This window comes from Triplophysa rosa, linkage group LG22 (assembly GCF_024868665.1).
Source record: "Triplophysa rosa linkage group LG22, Trosa_1v2, whole genome shotgun sequence".
In the NCBI taxonomy this organism is placed as follows: Eukaryota; Metazoa; Chordata; class Actinopteri; order Cypriniformes; family Nemacheilidae; genus Triplophysa; species Triplophysa rosa.
The window spans coordinates 11,325,965-11,349,812 of record NC_079911.1 but is presented as its reverse complement, the minus strand read 5'-3'; the positions used below and the strand labels follow the sequence as shown (position 1 = coordinate 11,349,812).

The following is a 23,848-nucleotide window of genomic DNA, read 5'->3' as shown; positions in this document are numbered from 1 at the left end:
GAAATAACTTCGACAGTGTCGCCATGGGGTAACACGGCGCCATGTTGTTCCTGTTCCGTAGTTTGACGGCGAAGAGGAGGCGAGGCGAACATTTGCGTTGGATGAACTACCCGATCACACAGAAATGAGTTTGAGAATATGTTGAGATACGTGTTTTTTGACAGAGGAGTGATGCCACGCGCGCAGATGTGACATTGATTCGTGGTTCACCAACTGTTTCCAACTTCTGCTGAAAGACAGACGGAATGACTAGCTTTCTACAAGTACGCAATAAACCTAACACTACACTAATAATTTTGCATCATTTCTAAAATTGGAAGACTAAAGCTGATGTGCTCTTTTCCCCACAGGTTGTGTTAATACGTTAATACAAACCGGGATGCCAGACAATATCGCCTTTCTGACGAACCGCACACAATTGGGGCACGTTGGTCGCGCGTTGGGTTCGAGCACGCGTCCCGCTTGGGCGATCGCGGTGCTGGCCAGCGTGCTGATCTTCACAACAGTGGTGGATGTTTTGGGGAACTTGTTAGTCATCATTTCGGTGTTCAGGAATCGGAAACTTAGGAATGCTGGTGAGGTGTCTTTTCTTTATGGTTCATGTCCATGCTCTGTATAGAAAAAGCTCACGTGCCATTCACGTGCCGTTTAGGAACCGGTGTTGAATGGGGATAAAGTCAGGTGAATGAATACTGTATGAATTACTGTAATCTGTAAATAATCTGCTTTGGCATGCTACTTTAGGTGTAAATAATACATGGTAAAAAAGCATGCTTCTGTGCTCTTAAATACTCAGCTTCAGTCTACTCTGAAAAAAAACTCAAGAGTGCACGACGACGTAGTTAAATGTAAACTTTCACACTTATATATACAAGTCTTAAAAATGCGTACCATATTCAGACATTTAGCATTACAGCAATAACAAAATCTCTTAAAACGTATCTTATGCATCCAGTCCACGAAAACACTCTGAACATATGAAGCATTTAGACAAATTAAGTTATCCATGAACGTTTCTTTTCTACTGTAACATTTTTGGAGTTAAAGCTTATTATAAATTTGGAGGAATGATTTCACAGGGCTTAAAGTTTTCCGGCGGCACCGTGCCAGATCTCTGGCTTGCGGCGTTTGACTCTGGAAAAAAAGATTTACTTTAAAAAAAGATTTCTCAACTCAGCTTTATTTATATAGCGCTTTTTACCATTTTCATTGTTACAAAGCAGCTGTCCATGAGACATATTGACTATAAGCAAAACAATTAAAGTTATACCTGTAAAAACAAGAAAAAGGTGAAAACACAGAAGACAGACATATCCACATACAAAACACTCCACACACACACTATGCACACGTACTAACACACATACTGTAGACTAGACACACACACGGACGTGCAGACACACACGCACACACACACGCACACACACACGCACACACATCCCCGTGGGGACAGTCCATAGGCGTAATGTTTTTATACTGTACAAACTGTATATTCTATCCCCTATCCCTAACCCTATCCCTAAACCTAAAGATCATAGAACACTTTTTGCATTTTTAGATTTGTAAAAAACATTGTTCTGTACAATTTATTAGCTTTTTTGCCCCTGGGGACATCAATTTTGGTCCCCACGGTGACACGAGTCCCCATGTGTTGGTGTGTATTCAGGTTTAGGTCCCCACCGGGATATACAAACATGAACACACACACACACACACACGCACACACGCATGCACACACACACACACACGCACACACACACACACATCACACACACACACACACACACACACACACACACACAACATAACACGGCAGACACACATGCACACAACACGCACACACACACACAACACACACACACAATGTCTGGTTTACTATCCCGTGGGGACAGTCCATAGGCGTAATTTTTTTATACTGTACAAACTGTATATTCTATCCCCTAAACCCTAAAACAAAGATCATAGAACACTTTTTTCATTTTTAGATTTTTAAAAAATATTGTTCTGTACAATTTATTAGCTTTTTGCCCATGGGGACCTCAATTTTGGTCCCCACGGTGACACGAGTCCCCATGTGTTGGTGTGCTTCAGGTTTAGGTCCCCACGGATATAAAATGATGAAACAACAGCAACGCGCGCACAATTTACGATACAGAGGAGAGAGAACACAGGTCAATATAACAGACTATAAATTCCTATATGCAATATTAATTAAGTAAAACTTTAAAATTTAATTTAAAGCAGCCCCCCCGGCCAGGCAAATAGTGCAAAACAGTATGCAAAAGGTGGCGAGGAACCCAAAACTCTCAATGAGAAAAAAACTCTCAGGAGAACCCAGGCCCAACCAGGGGATTCCAGTTCCCCTCTGGCAAAAGCTGCTGCCTCTGCACAAGCTCAACAGTGACTTGCACAACAAGGCTAAATAAAAATAAATAAACTTACTAATAAGGTAAATTATAGATTAAGATTATCATTAATAATCAATAGCATTTGAAATTTTGTAGTGAAGACGGTCAGTGCGTCGCGTCTTCTTTATCCAGCTCTATCATCTCAGCTGTGGTCAGGTCACCGACTTCCCATTCTCTCTACCATCAGGTCTGGGCATCCTGCTGCTGTGGTAACCTTGGAACAATGAGACAAGACTGGCTGAGAGTAGATACTGTTCTGCACTCTTTGATGCAACAAGTACATCAGTTGTTGTTGAAAGTGTTCCTGGTTTCGGTTGATCTAACTAATGCAGCCTAAACCCTCAGAGGATTTATATTATGGAAGTTAGTGTATGCAAGATTAAAAAGATGCGTCTTTAGTCTAGATTTAAACTGACAGAGTGTGTCTGCCTCCCGGACAGTGCAGGGAAGACTATTCCAAAGTTTAGGCACTAGATAGGAAAAGGATCTACCACCTGCACTTGATTTTGAAATTCTAGGTATTACCAACTGACAGGACGCCTGAGAGCGTAATGCACGTGAAGGACTGTAATACAAGAGGAGTTCATTCAAGTACTGAGGAGCTAAACCATGTAGAGGCTTTATAGGTAATAAGCAAGATTTTAAAGTTAATCGCGATGCTTTATAGGTAACCAGTGCAAGGTTGACAGAACCGGGCTAATATGTTCATACTTTTTTGTACGTTAAGAACTCGAGCTGCCGCGTTTTGGACCAATTGGAGTTTTTGTAATAAGCCTGCAGGGCAACCACCTAACAGTGCATTACAGTAAGTCTAGTCTTGATGTCATGAATGCATGAATTAACTTCTCTGCATCTGACATTGACAGCATATGACGTAGTTTAGATATATTCTTAAGATGGAAAAACGCAATTTTACAGGTGTTGGCGACGTGGCTCTCAAATGACAGATTACTATCGAATAGAACGCCAAGATTCTTTGCTGACGACGAGGGTTTTATGGAACATCCGTCAATAGTTAAACAGTATTCTTGGTTGTTACTTATAGCAGTTTTCGGTCCAATAAGTAACACTTCCGTTTTGTCCGAGTTCAGTAATAAAAAGTTGTTACTCATCCAGTTTTTTATATCGACTATGCATTCCATTATTCGATGGAACTGCTGTGTTTCATGAGGCTTCGAGGAAATATAAAGCTGAGTATCATCAGTATAATAGTGAAAGCTAATTCCATGTCGCTTTATTATATCTCCTAGTGGTAGCATGTATAATGCGAAGAGCAGAGGCCCTAAGACTGAGCCCTGTGGTACACCGTACTGCACTTGCGATTTGCGTGAAACCTCATTGTTTATTGCTACAAATTGAAAACGGTCGGATAAATAAGATTTAAACCATTTCAAAGATATTCCTTTAATGCCAACGTAATTTTCGAGTCTATGTAGGAGTGTGCTGTGGTCAATGGTGTCGAATGCAGCACTAAGGTCTAGCAGCACCAATAACGAGATACAACCTCGGTCAGACGCCAATAGCAGATCATTTGTAACTGATCAAAGCAGTCTCTGTACTGTGACATGCTCTAAATCCAGACTGGAATTCTTCATTGATGTCATTCCTTTGGAGGAAGGAGCATAATTGAGTTGAAACTACTTTTTCCAGAACTTTAGATATGAAAGGTAGATTCTATATAGGCCTGTAGTTCCCTAGTTCTCTAGGGTCGAGTTGGGTTTTTTTGACAAGGGGACTTATAACAGCCACCTTATGGCTTATATGCTTTAGGCACATGTCCTAATGTCAGAGATGAGTTAATAATACTAAGAAGAGGATCTATAATTTCTGAGAGCATCTCTTTCCGTAGATTTGTAGGTATAGGGTCTAGCATGCATGTTGTTGTTTTAGATGATCTAATGATTTTAGACAGTTCATCGTGATGTACGGTAGAAAATAATTGCAATTTCTCCTTAGGGGCGCTGTAGTTAGTTTGTTCAGCGGGTTTCACTTCTGGTTGCATTGTTATAATTTTTTCTCTAATATCTTGGATTTTATTTTTGAAATAGTTCATAAATTCATCACCGTTATGCTGATATCCAGAATCTGAAGTCGCTGACGATTTATTTTTTGTTAATTTAGCCACTGTGTTAAATAAAAACCTAGGGTTGTGCTGGTTTTCTTCTATTAGTGATGAAAAGTAGGCGGATCTAGACGTTTTTAGGGCTTCCCTGTATTTTCGAATACTATCCTTCCATGCTGTACGAAATACCTCTAATTTAGTTTTCTTAAAGTTGCGTTCCATTTTTCGGGCCGCTTTCTTTAGATCCTGAGTGTGTTCATTATACCACGGTGTTGGGCTGCCATTTTGAATCTTCTTTAAACGTAGAGGAGCAACTGTGTCTAGCGTTTCCGAGAAGGTGGAGTAAAAATTTTCAATGGTAATGTCAAGATCTTCAATGTTATTTCTCATGCTAGAGATTTGAGACAATTCAGGCAGATTATCGAGAAACGCATCTTTGGTAGTTGAAGTTATTGTTCTACCATATTTGTAACAAGGAGTTTGATTTGCAGCCGTAGGCCAGTGAAGCAAACATAATACCAGATAATGATCCGAAATGTCTTCACTCTGCTGAAGGATTTTAATGTCTTCCACATTTATACCGTAAGACAGTATTAAATCTAAAGTATGATTACGAAGGTGAGTGGGTCTTGACACATGTTGACTAACGCCCATGGAGTTAAGAGTGTCTTTGAAAGCCATTCCTAAGGCATCTGTATCGTTATCTACATGGATGTTAAAGTCACCATTACATTTTAAAAAGCTTCTTGATATCAGTTCGAGTTCTTAAGTTTGCCTACCAATGGTATGAGAGGAACACAGCTATCACTCTCAACCAACCAAACATTGACCAATCAGAATTAAAATGGGGTGGGTCTTAGTCTTAGTTGCCGGAGTGGAGTGGAGACGTCACGTTGGAAAGTATTAAGCAAACAGTCGGCAGGATGGAGAGTAAGTTTATAAAGCCTGAAGCGGGGGGAAGCTTTTAAGTCCATTACCAATATGACATACACAAATTGGAGACTGTGACGTAAAGATCGATAACGTTGTGTTGTTTTGGCAAATCATCTAATCAGACTTCCACTTCTGCGCATTACACATACGCGCTCACTGCGATCGAGATATCAAGGATCGATTTCTAAAATGTCTAAATCGTTTTCAAACTTTTTCACAGCTTATTGCACCTAACTCACAGACCATAAACATGGTCGTTTTTGTCTGAAGTGAGCGTAATGTGAATACATTAGTGACAGCAGCCTAATATTCCTGCTATTCTGTGTGGTTGATATGAATCAAACAAATGAAAAGAGAAGATCTCGCTGCTGACTCCGTAACCTTTGTAGCTTTATTAGGAATTTATATTGTTTTCGTTTCACAGTTTGTAGTGCAAAATTTTCCAGTAGGAGTTTAAAAATGGATAGTAAATCTGCCTCCACTAATTATTATAAAAAAATAAACAAGCTCAAAAAGGTGATCACTTTTGCTTTTTTGAGGGCTCATTTATGCTAACCTGCTTTGACCAACTGTGATCTCATTACTATGTGTTGCGGATGTGACTTATCATCTTTTTACCATACTTACCATACCATCACCATTAATACCTATGAAATGATTAAATTACTATTAGAGCACAAAATAGTTTAGTAGAGTACAAAACTCATCATAGATCTGGTCACTTTATTTTGCTCTCAAAATGCCACCCTCAATAGGACAAAAAATGTGAGTCTTATTTGTTTTCTTTTAAAAAGTAGGATTTTTATTATGATGAATTCGGTTGAATTTGGTATGTTAAGCTGTGTTTTTAATATACCATAATTGCATAAAACTGGTTTAGTTTGTTATAATTATGCCCCCAATTCTTTCGAGTCAATCTGTGATCCATACACATGACATAGCATCAAAGTTTAAGAAACATCAAGCTCAAAAACGGCATGTTACTAGTTAGTTTCAAGGGAAATAATGTTCAAATAATGTTCTTTTTTGTTTGACAAGTAACCCTGCGTATGTTATGGTCCTGCCTTCTTGTTCATGATTTTCTAGTCTTGCGGCAGGATCGTGACAGATCCCTTATGTTTAGTGTGAGGAAGTCATGGGGTGTTTATCTTTTGACATCCCAAGTGTTTTCTCGTGTCTTGTCATTGGCCCCGCCCCTCTCGTTTCCCATATTGCTTCCCTGCCATGTCTTATGTTTCTCACCTGCCCCTCGTTACCGTCCTTTGTTTGTCACCCTTTAAAATGCCCTCATGTTTCATTGTCCTGTCTCAATCGTTGTACCTGTACCTTGTTCTTGTGTTCCTGTCATTATCCACTGTGTTCCTGGTTCCTCGTTTTTCCTGCCCTGCCTTGTCTTGCCCTGCGTGTCCCTTAAGAGTGAGTTTTGTTTATTTATGATTTTAGTTCTCGTTTTTGTCCCCCTTGAGGGAAGTCTTTGTTTTCCCCTTTTGTAAATAGTTTTTTGTTAATAGTCTTTGTTCCCCCACGTGGGTTCTTATTTTGTTTCATTTGTTAATAAGCCATCTTTGTTAACCCCTTCACTGCTGCCTGCATTTGGGTTCTCCTCCACGCAAACCCTGACAGCGTATGTATGGGATTACTTTTGTGTCAATAAAAATATAGTATAGACTTCCTGGTCAGGGAGCTGTCAATCCAAATCTCACTAACCAATGAGAGTAAAGTGGCCATAAGTCCCGCCCACACGTGAGACTTGTGCCAGAAAGTTGAACGAAAACTTGAGAAGCGTAAACAAAAACTCGGAAAGTGCAAATGAAATATCTAGCAGCGAATTCAAAACTAATATTTGCAAAAACGAAACTTAGAAAATTGTTAAGAAAAATAGCAGTTTATTTGAAAATCATGTCGCATTCTTGCAATTGAGTTTATTGTTTTCATTATCGAAGTGTTTTTTTCTTTCTCATTGTATATTTTTGTTCGTTTTTGTTGTTAAGTTTGCGTTCATTTTTATTGACACAAAAGTAATCCCATACGTATGTGTCTACTCTCGCAACCCCGCAAAAAATGTTCAGGCTCAGGATTTATTTTTGCTTTAACCCCTGATTTCAGCAACCATGTCAACTGTAAACAATTTTTTGTCATCTCCATGCTCGATTTGGTGCAGAAACTGCTGAATTTTGTGGTCGGAGCTTTGACCAATGTTAGGAAAAGATTCACTTCGGCTTGACCATGTCATCAAAAATTCACAGCAGCTTATCACTCTCGGCAGTACGGCTTCAAAGACTTTCCGCATGGTTAGGCATGCAGTAATTGGACCTGGACGTCAGTGAAAACTGGGAGCCCTCCTGAGCCTTGTTAGATACTTTCTTAAATTGAAATTGGACGCATTGGATGTATTTTCCATCTTTAAATTGACCTTTAATTGAACTGAGCTCTCAAATTACCCCCTGCTACATTAACAAATTGCATGTTTTCAAACCGAGTGATTTCCCCTTCATTCTTTTGTTATTGTAAGAGTCACATTCCAGCTGCCGTTAAACTTAAAATATTCAATATTGAGTGACTAAAAGAAAGAAAGGGAAGACGAGAGATTTTGGCACTTCAAGTAGCACCTGTGACATGTCTTAGCGTGTGTTTGTGCTTCACATACTGCTGATGCTGTGGAGTGGGAAGGGGGCTGTAGTTAGACCCCCTTGACAGTTTGTGCATCTGCCGTGTTAGAAGTGTGTGGAAAGCCTACACATGAGACTTCAAAGCTAGTGCTTTTTCACACTGAGCAAGAGCCTGACCTGTCTGCTTCAAAGGCACGTGTTTACAATCTCGTATCACCCTCCATCTGATAGACACTCCTGACTCTGTGCCCCCTCCAGAGCTATTCGAACAGTTGAGGGAGGGTTATGGGGGCATCAATGGCTCATTAGATCGAGTAGGTATGCTGTCAGATTTTGTGCGTGGTTTCCCCGTGACGGCTGTGGCAACTGCTGCATTCTTCTCGTATCTCGCCTGAGTGGATCTTCTTTCTGTAGGAGGAGAATTTATTCCTTCATCTGTCAGCGCTCTATCATTACTGGGGCCAATCAGACACCGAGAGGCATTAAAGTACAGAAAAGTGGAGCAGGGAGAGAATGAGATCCTCTAAAAGATGATTCCTTCAAACAGGAAGTGAAATGTTATGTTCCCATATTCCTTTATGCAGATTCCCCTAATCACCCAGTTTACTACTTGTAAAAAAATACTATTTTTGTCTTATAAGACATCGAATTGCATTTTGATGAATACACAAGTATAAAACAGACTGTCTGATACGATTTTTCTCAGCATTTCCTTGTCCTCAGAGTTTGAAGTGTTAAGAAGATGTATCATAGTTTTCAGGCCCAAATGTAGAATTACTCACATGCTGGAACTGTTAAAGGCACACAATGGCCACGAGTGTCTTTGGTCACTTCCTCTCACTGTCCCCTGTGTGGTTACGTAATTGTGTTTCTAGATGGGGGGTGAGTGCCGAGTGAAGTCCGAATGCTGTCAGATTTATGGCAGGGCCCCTGGTCTTATGGGTACTAGGTCCCGGGATGCCATAGCAGTGTGGACGTTTGAGCGGTCAGCGAGACCATCAGCACAAGTTTGTGAGTATTGTATTTCCGCGTGTGGCGAAAATGCCATTTCAAGCCACAGGAGACAATAAAGTGTTTCTGTGCTTTGTGTGGAGACAGTGTAGTGTTAAAATGTTACCTTGTTTAAAATTACACAATGGCTATGAAAAGATCAGTGATCACTAAATGACAACGACTGGTTTTGTATCAGCTGTAAGTTTTTTTTTTTTTTTTTTGAGCTTGACAGACCCTGGTCACTATGTAAGGGATAATGTAAAGGCAGCTGGCTGTTATCGCAGAAATAAGCCCCCACAGTGTGATCAGAACCCGACGCGAAGCAGAGGGTCTTGTATCACACTAAAGGGGCTTATTTCGCGATAACAGCCAGCTGCTTGTACATTATCCCGCTTATTACATGGCTACTTGCCACATGAGAAAAAAACTGGACATGAAATGTGATTTTGAAAAACGTATTAGCTAACTTTTACCGAATGCAGACCTTGCGCGAGGAAAAGCCGTTTACTTTCGGTTTTAACCTCTTAAACTCTAAAATTACATCATAAAAGTATTCCCTTAATGTTTACATGTATTTCTGTAACTCTAACTATCATATGTGGTATCATTTGAAAGCTTAAGAGTCTCTGATTTCTGGAGAAGTGCACCATTTTGACATTTATCGTACATAAAATAACTTATTTAGGCTGATATTCATCATATCCCCATGTCATAGCCCCTTTAAAATCATGTATGTTTATGATCATGAACATTTTTCATAACGCTCAAATATGTCCAACATGTTCAAGTTATATATCAAATGAAAGCTCTTATTCTACAGAATATAGATATTTGACCATAGATCAAATGCAAGTCGAATGAATTATGATGTGTGAAATTGATATTTGTAAACAAACAACATATCCATTGAATATCTAAGCTAATAACTGCATCCCACCATTACACTTAGCCACAAATGCTACATAATCTTTTTCGTTAGGTTGTTTTCTACAAGATAAGTCCATTCCTACCTAGTCCTTTTCGTGGTTTTAAAAGTTAAATATCCACTTCCAATGTCTCCCATCAACGTGCTGCGTCAGCAACGTGACAAAAGCTTGGATAGTAAAAGATTTGAACCCATGACCTTGCTGTTGTTAACACCATGCTCTTACCACTGAGCTACAGGAAAGCTTTAGAATAATAATTGAATACCACATGATAGAGAAAAAAATCATTTTTCCTCTATTTGTTGAGAACTGTTGGAATCAGAACAATTGTCTGCAGGTTCCTGGGCCCCAGACTTTAGAAAGAAAAAAGCGTCTTTTTCATAGCACTTACAACACATACAATAATATTTATCACTTTCAGCAGTGTTTTATGACATTTGGAGGGCTTTCCTTTTTTTATTTACACCACTTTATGTGGATATGGTGAGCATTTAAAATCAGGTATGTCAAATTCAGGTTGGAATCCAAAAAATGGCCCAGAGTTATAACGACGTTCAGATTTCACGAACAGGCAATTTGGTTTAATCATTTATAAATATAATGTCATTTATGTCATTAATAAAAGATATATTTATATTTAATTGTAAAAAATAACTGTCAAAATGATTTGCTGCATCCGGGTTACCGTGTGTTATTTGTTTTGAGAGGTTGTTATCTGGGAATAACGAACCTGCAAATGTCGCGACTGGCCAATCAGAATCAAGCATTCCAACGAGCCGTTTAATAAAAACGTTCATTCACCATCATGTTGTTCAAGACCTGTATGCATTTCTTTCTTCTGTGGAACACAAAAGAAGATATTTTGAAGAATGGGTTTTGTGTCCATGAAGCTCAATTGGGTCAAATGTTGTTTGGCTACTACCAATAGAGATGTCACGATATACAGAAATCGACAATAACCGTGATATTTTAAGCAACAATGATCAGTATTTATGTTACTTCTACAAAAAACACATTGTTGTCAACATTGACAATCACTTTTTAATACTTTTTATTGGTTAGACATTTGCAAAACCCAGTGACAAACATAAAGGGTGACTAATAATAATGATTTATGGCTAAAAATAAAGATTAACACCTGTTTAAAATGTTGCCTCTTGCCACAATGGGTACAAACGCGTTCTCTCTGCCTCCCTACATTTGTATCTACATTTGTTGCATTGGCAAAACAGAAAATAAAAAAGAAAGATACATTTGACTGATAGCAATATGAATTTATTTTTATAGGTATCGTGATAGTACCGTTACAATCAATTATTTTGGCCACAATAACCTTTAAGTTCAAATTTGACATTGTGACAGTTACCCAGCATTCTTTTTTGTTCTGAAGAAGAAAGTCATAGAGGTTTTGAATGACATGAGAGTAAATAAATGATGTAATAATTTTCATTTTTGGGAGAAATATCTCTTTAAAATTATGTTTGTTTTCTGCAGAAAAATAACTAAAGCAAGTTTGGAACTACAAGGGTCAGTCAGCGGTATTCATTTATGAGTGGACTGTCTCTTTAAGAAAGTTAACGAGAATTATGCTGTTTGATTTCTGTTCCATTTGTGTTCAGGCGAATTTTGCGCATTTTGCAGTTTCCTCAGCCACAGGGCTGTACATGATTAAACTTAAATCAGGTCAGTGTCCATCCACAGAGCCGTCAAAGCCTTTCAGCATCTGTAGTCCTTTCCATATAAAATGCGTGCGTCTGTTTTTTTCTGTTTCTCTCTCTCTCCCTCTCAATGATCGTGTGCGTCTTGCTCTCATTTTTCGTCTCATCTTTTGAGACCAATTGAGGTGTGGTATAACTATCTGTACTCCGTCCTCACACAGGAGTGTGGAACACCTCCGCTGTCACGCAGACAGACACACTTGGAAAGAAGAATTAACATCAGCGGTATAGAGGATGGGTGGCTCCGAGACTTAGAAACTCATAAGGAAGGAGGAAATAGAGGCAAAGCGGAGCCTTCAAAGAAACATTGCCAACAGCACAATCTATCCAGTGTCCACAGAGACAAACTTCAAGTTCATAATTTGCCTCATTACATGTGTCTGACCCAGTTGAGCGATGGAATATCAATTCCTTTCATATTTGTGATGAATGTTAGGGATCATTTAAATGATGAAACATGTCTTTTGGGACCCCTGAGCAGTTTGAGAAAGGTTTGGGTTGAATATTGAGAGGGAGCGAGCAGCCCACCTGTGGTTTTTTAGCGCCTGAAAAACCTTCTCTCAGGGTAGTTTTGGTAAACATCAAAGTTTAGCGTCACTCGAGTCTGCTCTGAAGGGACGAACAGATTTGAGGTACTTTTCAAGACATCAGTGACAAGGTGTTTGACTTAATGTAAAATGTCTGATGCAAGTGATTTGGAATACAAGGCCTTTGGGCAGTAGCGGTTTTTGGCACGGGCGAACCGGGCAGCTGCCTGGGGCGGCACGAGCAAAAAAAAATCCTCTGCGCCGCCACCGCAAAGCGGTTTTCTATTATCTATCATTTCACTGTGTGGGGAATTGGCAAATTGGCGCCCCTGCTTGCTGAGAAGGTGCCGTGCACAGAAGCTGTGTGAAATGGCTAATAAAAATAGGTAATACAAAACGATTGTATTGCCGCCTCGTGAGTGAAGTAGAAAATAATTAATTATACTGCACGTGATGTTACAGCACATGGCTATAGCGATTCTGGGGTGTGATCGACTTGCATTAAAGAGCTTTATTTTCACAGTCATTTCTAAAGAAGAAGAATTTTTTCTCCAGCAAAATCTGCGATTTCCATTAGGTTCAATAGCAGTGCTTACATTCAATGCCTCCAACATGGCTGACTTCCAGATTGATGACGCGTCGTGAAAACACCATTGGTTTAGTCTTGACTTCTGGTTGTGCTGGGGGGATGGGAAATCCGTTGATTTTCGAGTGCCAAATAAACACAGAGATGGACAGGAAAAGGTCAAAGTCATCAGGTGCCCAATTTAGAAAAAAATGAAAAGAAGAAGAGGAGAAACGAGCAAAAGATAAAGGTATGCAACTATGTTCTCTCTGTATGATTATTAAGGTATCCATGTCATGAATGAAGGGCTAGTGTTAATTGGTGGGTATAACTCTTAAGTTTGTTAGCCTTTTTGCTATGACGCTTGCTATGCTTATACAACAATAAATTATACATCAATATTCCTATGAAATGTTATATATTATTATTAAAATGTTGCCAATTATTACTCCAATTATTACACTTATCTTTTCATTAAATGTTGCTCCAAGAACACATTAATATGCAAATTAGATAGATTCTGATAGACTTGCATGACATCAGATTGAGTTATTATGATTGACATCAGATTGAGTGTTTCCTGTTGTAATTGCAATAGTTAAGACAGAATTTTGTGGTATTTTTTGGGGGGGGGCACTCGAAGGGGGTCGCCCAGGGTGTAATGTAGAACCGCCACTGCCTTTGGGGATGCAACACACCAGCGGGTTAAGAGAGAAAACAATTTATGTTTTCATTTGTTGCTTGATTTGCTCTGCTGTCTGTTCGTGTATTCTTAAGAGCAATAACAAAGAGACCTCAGGTCTCTGATAAACACGTAACTCTTGTTCTGCAGGATTGTAAATGTAAATTGTAGATGTGATTTTGTCATACCTGCTTCGTGTGTAAATCCTCCTCGTTGAATTTTGGTTTGTTTTGGAAAGACAGATCATGTCGTTCTGTTCGGTCCACTCAGCCCATAAAGTGGTAGTGGGAGAATTTGCCACACTGAAAGTCTATCACAAGTAATGTAATGGAACTATGTTGGCATCTTTTATTTCATTTTACACTTTCTTTCTAGTTTTGCCCTCACTGATGTACCAGCAAATGTCATCGCCCAGGAAGAAATTTAAATGAAATGGAGAAAGAAATTGTGAAAGTCCTTTCATATTCAGTTCTAGTTTCATTCCGCTGCAGGTTCAAATAGTTTGCCGTCACTTTCAGGTTTACTTGATGATAGTTTCACAGCAGTAACTGTTTGTCTCAGACTGTCTGTGAGCGCTATCTCTTTTAAAGTCTTTGAAAGATGCTCGGATTGAAATGCCAAAAAACTAAAATATGTCCAAGCTTTTCTGTTTCTGTCCAGTTTAACAGTAGCATCCCTGATTCCCAGTGGACCATCTCAGAACTTATCGTATTGAAAACACTTTTAACCAAAGGTCTTGCATTAGGTTTACGTTTATGCACTTGACATATGCCTTTTATACAAAGATTTAAAAGCTTGCGGTTTATCAGTTGTGCGTTGACTGAGAGGAGAACCTGCAACCGGTGTGTTTCAAACCCTATCATTGAACTGCAGAAACTTAATTCATGCCGAGAGGTTGTGCTACTTTGCAAAGTTTACTTTGCTATCTAGGCAAATGTTCTTCTTTAAATTGTGTGCGCTGACACCACTTTGGCTTAAAATAAAAAGGCATCACCACGATCTTCATACTCATCCTTCCTAATTTCACAATCCAGAGAACCGGCAAAAATAATTGCTGTATGTCAAGATTTTCAAGATCCATTTATGCATGCTTACACAGGCAGGATTTGATCACTTCTGTTTAATGAAATCCAACATTTTACCCTCTAAACCGGTGAAATGCAAAGCTCCAGACTAAAATCATTTGATCGTTGGGAGTTGTGGGCTGAGACGCACAATCTGCATTTCATGAAGCCAAATTTTGATCTGATGAAAGATTGACTGCCTTAAGCATTTTCAATCATTCAAAGATTTTTTTTATAACATCAGGCAAAGTAAAAATCCACAGTTTTTCATCTCAAACTCAGCTTTGTGGAACATATATGCACTGTAAAGAATGACATCACAGCCAGAGCCGAACGTCTCTGATGCTTTGTTCGTGATGTTTTCAATTGCGTAACATAATCAGAGATTTTTTTATTTACATTTCTACATGACTTTTCTGAGTTACATTCTGGGAATGAAATGTTGACATTTTGCACAGAACACAGAATGATGTAATAGTCTTTGGCTAGAAGGGACACCGGGCTCATAGTGGGCTGGCTGATGGTAAGGATGGGCTGCACAGATGGCAATGTGGTTTGAAGGTTGAAATTCTTCTGTTTGTGTCAGTGGTTTGAGATGAACCTAAAGTATTTATGTGTTTATGCTTGTAGCGTGAGCCTCTTTTTATCTGTCATACATTGGAGTTGGACTTGTCCTTTCTTCCTCATCAGTTGTTTTAATAATTAAAGAGCTTCTTGCAAATGCCGTGTGCCTCTCTAGAAAACTTCATTCTTAGTTTTCCATTGTGGTATTTTGAGGTCAAATATATTTGTTTAGTGATGGCTAAACTTTAGAGTTGTGTAGAGAGGCAACAGTTCTTTACATGGTTTGTTTACGTTACATTTACGTTTCTTGTAATACTCAAGCATAATTTTGTCAACTATTGTATAGCCATATATGATGTGTATATATGATTTTCTTTCTTCTGCAGAGCACAAAATAACGTTGGTAACCAAACAACACTGGCCCCAGTTGACTTCCATTGTACAAACACAAAACCACTAAAACATATATATCTTCTTTTGTGTTACACAGAAGACATAATCAAACAGGTTTGTAATGACATGAGGGTGAGTAAATGATAACAGAATTTTCATTTTTGGGTAAATTATTCCTTTAACATAAAACCCCATGCATTCTTGTAGTACAGGCATCACAGAGACAGCAAAAACATGCACTTTCTGCAGAGGAAGGTGGGCGCTGGCACCAAACTGCAGAGTCAGCTAAAGGGCACTGTACTTGTGATTGTCATTTTATGCCACTGAGAGTGCATGCTTCAAGGGACCAATTAGGATTAGCCCCTGGTGTTCTGCTCGGGCCTCAGTCCAGTTTTTCATCTTTTCCTGTTCCTCTATCAGCAAGGACTGCACCACAATTTGGAAGCAGTGAAGACTGTTTTATATAAACATAATGCAACATAAACCATGTCATAATCCTCATGTGCAAGAAGTTTAACAGTTTATGCATGCAATTTGCATATTTTAGCTGAGTTAAAATGACCTTGTGAATAAGTTTTGCTCTGAAAGAACAAAAAGGTACTGTATTCATTTGACATTGGGCTTGACAGAAGTCTTTCCACCAGCTGCGTATTTAAAAAATGTACGAAAAAAGTTTCAATCCTTTTGGTCCTCTGTGTTCGAACTCGTCACAACATCAGATTTGAACTTCCACCTTTAAAATTAAGCTTCAAATTGATCAACTTTTTAAATGGTGCATAATGTCTTTCAGATGAACGAGATTATATTACTTGTCACTTTATGGTTGAGACATAGTGTAAAAATGTCCTCTCTTGAATGAGAAAGTACCTCTGAGCAATTTAAGCAATCAAGTCTTTATTTCATTTTCCCAGGTGCAGAATGTGCAGACCGACAATCTCACTTTTCTCATAGTCACCCACTCAAATTTTTTGTGAGCCTCATCTATTTTAATAGTTCAATCTTCAAAATGGAACCCAGTGTGGACGATTTGGGACAAGGCTAGAAATTGTTGCCAGATTATTTTGCTAATGCTTTGCTAATATGATACTTGACGAAGTTGGCAAGTCGAAAAACATGACATTATGAATTATTTTTTAACATGCAGATTTGCACAACCAAATGATTATATAATGGAGAACACCTGTCGGAGCTGTGCCGCAATGTCCTCATGATGACACATTAGAGCTGTTGTGCCCGTCACGTTTATCAAATCTGACTTGTGTCTTATCCTCATCTCATTAATCTCACCCTTCAATATTCTTTTTATATAAAATATGAAATTCAAATAAAAATTATAATGATAAAAGATCATTTTTATATTGAAAGAAAGTGTGCTGTCCTTCTAATGAACTGGTGAAAGAATGAATCAAGTCCTCAGCATGATTTCATTTAAACTTCTTCATTTTCCGAATTCATAATTTTTCTCTCTTGGTTTTTAATCACATGTAGCAGATGGGTCTCCATGAAGTATCAGCTTTTATCACTAATGAGCTAATGAGCACATAATTTTGGCTGTGGTGAACTTTCATGAGGTCGTCCTCCTCCATTAGTAATTATACTTCTCGGACTGCAGAAACAAGCTCCAGGTGAACTGTAAGACACACTCGGCGAGCTTATGAGCTTCCATCAAAAGTTCATTTTTGGATAATTACACTTGAATCACCTTTCACTCTTTAAAAAAGTTTGCTTCGAACAAGAACATTCAGAGTTTTCTTCTATTTTCTCTCATTTTGGATTTTAAAAAGTATTCGTCGTGGTGCAGTTAGTATCACATATGGGTACATTTATTCATTTGGCAAGCACAGAAAGTAACAGTGCATTTAAAGGTCCAATGTGTCATTTTTAGGAGGACCTATTGACAGAAATGCAATATAGCATACATAACTATGTCTTCAGAGGTGTATAAAGACCTTACATAATGAAGCGTCATGTTTTTATTACCTTAGAATGAGCTATTTCTTATCTACATACACCACGGACCCCCTTACATAGAATTCACCATGTTGTTTCTACAGTAGCTGGACAAATTGCTCTACAGAACGCGTTTCATAGATGCGTTATCTACTTCAGCAAAGAAGCAAAAGCGTGACGACGTCTTAGTTCTGTGTCAGCTGCCGTAGTGCTTTGAAAGGGAGGGGTGAAGTCTGTGGTTGCAATTCGCAACCTCACCGATAGATGCCGCTAAATTTCATACACTGGACCTTATATCATTTTTATTAGTTTGTGTGTTCAGTGGGTCTCAAACCATGTTGCCTATGCACTGCTAATGCATTGCTCTACCGGTTGAGTTACAGGAACAGCAACCGTACTCGTGAAATAACATTTATTCTTTCATTTAATCACACTGGATACCGTTCCATAATTGACACATTTTATTAATCCATTTTCTCTTTTTTACATGACATTTTTCACTGTGGCATCCGCTCTGTGGATGTGAATTTTTGTCATTTACACTGTAACATGACTGCAATTTGATTTCAGTACCATGGAGAGCGACACGCTAGAGTTAATGCCTAAAGACTCAGGCAGCTATCTGAAAAAAAAACAAGCTGGATTTGCACGGATCGGTAGAGTCGCTCTGAAAGCACTGTATGAATTTCTGCTGATGATTTCACTTCACTTTCTGCCTGTGTTGTAGCTAATACCTACTGACTTTTCGGTTCCCCCGTGGTTCAGTTTTATCATTATATTTATGATTAAAACCCCCACAGTTCTATTTTTTATTATTTTTTATTATAAATAATTAATACACTATTGATTTCTCTTTTGGTGAAGAAAAGCTCAAATAGCCCCTTGTAAAAGGCTATGCACTATACATTGCTGACTCTCTTATATTTTATTGATTTGTGTGATTATCCATTCCAAACATTCTCTGTATCATGAACTGTGTGGACACAATGAAAGATTTTCCTCAACCGTAGGGTCAGTGTGTATTGTATCTGCCATTGCTTTGAGATTTTTCTTTTGAGAATGTTGTCCACAAGGAAGACAAAAGGCTGCGTGTCACATGGACAATTTGATCCAGGAGTGTCCATGTATTCCTTTTTTCTAAGCATATAGAGTTTGACAGGTGACCAGGGAAGGCCTGTGTTATTTTACATTGTAACCCGGGGGTGCTTCTATAATAAGGCTTGGACATCGAATATTGCACATTCCAGTACATGCATGTTTCTGCCCAGCTGTCAAGGCTTTCTTCACACTCTGTCTGGGTTTCTTCACTACTCCTGTCATTAAAGTAGAAGGAAAAACACAAAGACGTCTTTGTCTGATTCTTGCTTTATACAGTATATACTTGAATATCCTTTATATCCCATTGAGAGCAATCATGATTCTGTAATGTAAAGTGTGTGTGTACATGTATACTTTTATCTGGTGTTTACTCTATTTTTCTGCATACTTTATAGTAAGCAGCTTCATTACTCAGTTCCTAGTCAGCATTCAGATGTAGTTTGTAGTTGCAGTTTTTCAGATTTGCGTGTTGAGATTAAGAGTGAAAGAGGTAGGGTCATAACAATATAACCCTTTAAATATAATTTAACTACATAAAGCACATTATCATAATATTTTGTACATATTATTGCACATTTTGTTAACTTTTATTTTATTACAGTATTATGATGTTTTGGGAAGTTCTAGCTTCTTAATTCTTTTTATTGCCCCCCAGCAACATTTCTTCAGCATTATCTGAACCCATCCTTTATTATTATTTTATGATTTTATGTTAAAATCATTACCTATGCTGAAATGCATTATTTAAACAAAAATGACAGGTTTTTAACAGAAGCTGGTAGAATGGCCAAAGGCATTATTAATATACAAATAGTATTTTATGTAACAAGATTATATAGGAAATCTTTGAACTTTACATATCAACTTGCTTTACTGTTATTTACTGGATTGTTCAAATTTGTGAGCAAAAACAAATTGCAGCTGAGCTGAGTACCATGTAGTAAACAATTTCCAACACATTCAACACAACAGCACTGTGACCTTGAGTACTGTATGCTACATCTCAAGTTGAATTATAGGCGCCGGGAAAAGAAGAGTCCAGAGAAAAATAAGAAAGTCAGGAGAAGAAATGTTAGGCTCATGGAGGTCAGGGTAATTGTGTTTATCATTTTGCAGACTCTCAGAGTAAGAAAAGGGAATAGAAGAAATGAAAATTGGAAAGTCAGTTTCATTTCAACATGTCAGGTTAAAGACGTCAGCGTTGGATCATTGTTGAAGGCCACGGTAAAGAACAGAAGAGCAAATTCGGTAATAATCTCTCTAATATTACATGATGGAGAGAATGGATATTTTGGAATTGGAAGAAAATGGATGCTGTCTTACTTGGTGTTTTTAGTGAGAGCATGTTTATATCTGTGTGCTGACAGAAAATCAGAAGAAATGTTTTTCATCACTTTCAGCAGATAAATCGGATTAATGGGGGTCATACAGACCTCACATTTCATCCATAGTCATTGGGTCGGAGGAGCTTGTAAATGCTGAATGAATGTTAAAATGGTTTGAGGTCTAACAAGATTTTTTTCATGACAAATACACTATGCAGATTTTCATGTTACCATGTTGTAGAAAAGATTTATTTTTTCATTATGTTAGTGTGAAAGTAGATTAAAATAAAAGCTTTTGCATATACAGTATAATATTATAAAAAAACACTTTAAAAGTGTTTGAAATTACTGTAAATAAAATATGTGGCCCAGTCTGTGAAAACCAGGCTAAAGTCTCATAATCAAATTTTGAGAAAATGTGCAAGTTGGATTTCAAACATTATTTCACTAGGATTTCAATCTTGGACATGGCCTTACTCAGTCAATATTAAAGATATCAAGGTTATATTTTCTTTACATTCTTTACATTATCTAGGATAGAAAATAAAAGTAAATCACAAGCATCATGCTTCCAAAGCAGTCATTCCTGTATGCAGAAATATAGAACCAGAAGCTACAAATGAAAGAAAATCTAAACTCCATGCTAATTGTATTATTCAGTCGACTGTTTCTACATCAGCTCTACACTGTGAGTTGTGTTGACTGTTTAATGTGAGAAAATGGATTGGTCTGACATAACCAAACTTTAAATGCAGTAGACTGTGTGCGACATTAATCTGAAAGGGCAAAGTCTTGAATTGTTTTATAGAGCTATGTGTTTTCTTCTGTCACAGTGTAATTTAAGGCTTTCCACTCCCTGAGGATCCTGCGTTTGAAGTCAGTGGGAATCCTTCTGTGTCTTGCCTTGTCTCTTTGCAGCGTTGTCATTCTCGTTGAATCCTGTTTATTTTCTAGTTCTCAAAAACTGTTTGTTTACTAGTTTGCTACAAGCAATTGCATTCATGACACAATCAAATTAATTTTACTTAGGCACATGATGGGAAAATTTAAAGTCCTCCTGTGGTGAAAATGTTTTTAATGTTGTTTATATGGTGTTTTTGATTTTTAAGATAAACCATGTGCAAATTCATCATTTTAAACCATTGCTGCTGTTTTAGCTCTGCATCTTCAACACTGCACTGCTCACACGTTGAATGTGGCATCTATGTACCTATAATCAATGGTCCGAGCTCAAGGGATTGAATGTAGGCGGGGACTAATTTGCATATTCATTAATTCACGTATACTAAATGAAGCAAGGGTGTAGTGTTACATTCAAGTCCTTTTAAAGCATGAAGAAATGATCATCACAGGAAAAAACATATGCTATTACATATTGCTATTTTAATTCTTAAAGATGAGTTTTAAGTGGTAAAATTATTGAATGCAGTGGGACTTTAAGGGATATACCTTATTGTATAAAGTAGTGCGTACTACAAAAAACAAGTGTGTTGTCAAAATGTAAAAAAATGATAGCGATGTTAATAAATTTTAGTTTTTAAGGAATCATATCTTCAATTATTTTATTTAGTAGTATTTTTAAATATTTATGTAATAATCTTAATTAAATATCTCTCTTTTATCTTCTATTACACAGGCAACGTTTTTGTGGTCAGTTTGGCCTTCGCTGACCTAGTGGTGGCTTTCTATCCCTACCCGTTGGTTTTATACGCCATCTTCCACGACGGCTGGTCTCTTGGAGACACTCAATGCAAGATCAGTGGCTTCCTGATGGGTCTGAGCGTCATCGGCTCCGTTTTCAACATCACTGGCATTGCTATCAACCGCTACTGCTACATCTGTCACAGTTTCGCCTACGGACGTCTCTACAGCTACCGTAACACACTGCTGCTGGTGGCCCTCATCTGGACCCTCACCATCCTGGCCATCCTTCCCAACTTCTTCGTGGGGTCGTTGAGTTACGATCCACGTGTTTACTCCTGCACCTTTACTCAGACTGTCAGTAGTTCTTACACTGTGGTTGTGGTGGTGGTTCACTTCCTGGTGCCCATTGCCGTGGTAACCTTCTGTTACCTGAGGATTTTCGTGCTGGTAATACAAGTGAGGCGAAAGGTGAAGAGCGAGGAACGCTCGAGGCTAAGGCCGAGTGACTTGCGCAATTTCGTCACCATGTTTGTTGTGTTTGTTTTGTTCGCCATATGCTGGGCTCCGTTGAATCTGATCGGTCTCGTGGTGGCCATCGACCCAGAGGTCATGGCTCCACGTGTACCCGAGTGGCTTTTTGTGGTAAGCTACTTTATGGCCTATTTCAACAGCTGCCTCAATGCCATTATTTACGGACTCCTGAACAGGAACTTTCGTAAGGAATACAAGCGGATCGTGACGTCTGTATGGATTCCCCGAAGATTTGTGACTGAGACCTCCAAGGCAGCCACAGATGGGATGAAGAGCAAACCGTCACCTGCCATTAATAACAATGAGTGACCTTCAGCAACACACTGTTCACTGACACAGAGAGGAATTATGGGAAGCTTTATACTGAACTTCAATGACTTAAAGTGTCATTTTGTACTTCTATATTATCATGACACACAACTCAGGGTGTTTGTTTTGTTTATTTTTGCTGTTGTGATCCATTTCAAAGCATATTTATTACCAAATATTTAACTTAAACATTTGTATTGAAATATAAAAGTACCTTTTTAATCCATAAATGTGAAATCAATTTCTGATTGATGGCTTGTATTTATTTTACAAGCCAGGTTTTTTTTTACATTTTTGTGAAAGTCTGTTGCATATACAGTATGTTGGATAAATCGGTGTGCTTCACATTTGTTATTAAAAATTCAGAAATTCTGCCTTACAGTTCACTCAAAAATTCAAATTCCTTCTTTATTTTCTCACACTCATGTAATTCCAAATCTGTATAACTTTCTTTCTTCTGCAGAACACAACAGATATTTTGAAGAATGTTGGTAACCAAACAACACTAACCTCCAGTGTCTTCCATTGTATGGACATAAAGCACTGAGACATTTCTCAAAATATCTTCTTTTGTGTTCCACAGAATGGGTATGAGGGTGAATCAATGACAAAATAATTTTTATTCTTGGGTGAACTATCCCTTTAAACGTTCACATCAGGTACAAAACATCAAGGTGCAAAACAATCCCACGTCTACAACACTGAATGCAGTTTGTCACGTTAAACCGAATGCAATTCTAAAACCAACTCTATAAAAACAGACGTGCTCTAATGAGCAAAGAGCAGCACAGCAAGATAAAAAGAAAAGTCACGTCAAGCAGATTCTGCCAACACAAATGTAGCTTTTTCAAAGTGAACTGTGACAGCGTGCGGTCAGTCAGTGATCGGTTTCAATCTGCATTCCCCTCTTATCTTTCAAACATGAAATGTCATTCATTTGAGCTTTATTACTTTCCCGAGAGAAAATAAATACTTGCTCTGTAATCATACTTTAACATGTTCTGTGAGCAAAGTGCATCAGCCATTCAGATTAACATTAAGGGGCCATAAATTTGCCATGATCAGCACCTGGTTTGAATGTATTATTGTTATCTGTACTTGTTTTCACTTGATTTTACAGTGCGCTGTTTAATCTGGAAAGTTCCGCGCAGTGAGATTGTGCTGTGTGAGAACATGTTTTCCATTGACCTCAATAAAAAAAAATGATGATGTTTATTGGCGACTGCACAGCGTCTCTGTGGTATGAATGGGCGATGGAGGGATTAAATGGAGAGATTGTGATGAGCCCGCTCCTTTCGGCCACATCTGCAGGGGGAATTATTCGGGATGTGTAGCAGGAGTCCCAGCAGATGGTGTGGACTGGTGGATGATAACACAAATACTTGGCCGAGCTCAGCGTGATCTTTAAATCAGTTGCTGTAGGAGGAAGAGGAGGGCGGGTATACTGTGAAATAAAAGTAAAGGGAGACAGAAGCACATGGAAACTGAACAGAAATGATGCTCCTTTGAGAATCACGTCTCGGGCAGAGGGGCGTTTGAAGCAGATG

At 38.4% G+C, this 23,848-nt stretch overlaps 1 protein-coding gene across 1 annotated transcript; it reads left to right on the top strand.

The window, feature by feature from the left end:
- Positions 1-34: 34 nt before the first annotated feature.
- mtnr1bb (melatonin receptor 1Bb) lies at positions 35-22,401 on the top strand. Its single transcript, XM_057321312.1, has 3 exons — positions 35-263; positions 351-575; positions 21,454-22,401. The coding sequence occupies exons 2-3, from the start codon at positions 380-382 to the stop codon at positions 22,299-22,301; spliced, it is 1,044 nt and encodes a 347-aa protein (XP_057177295.1). The 5' UTR covers positions 35-263; positions 351-379; the 3' UTR covers positions 22,302-22,401.
- Positions 22,402-23,848: the final 1,447 nt, after the last annotated feature.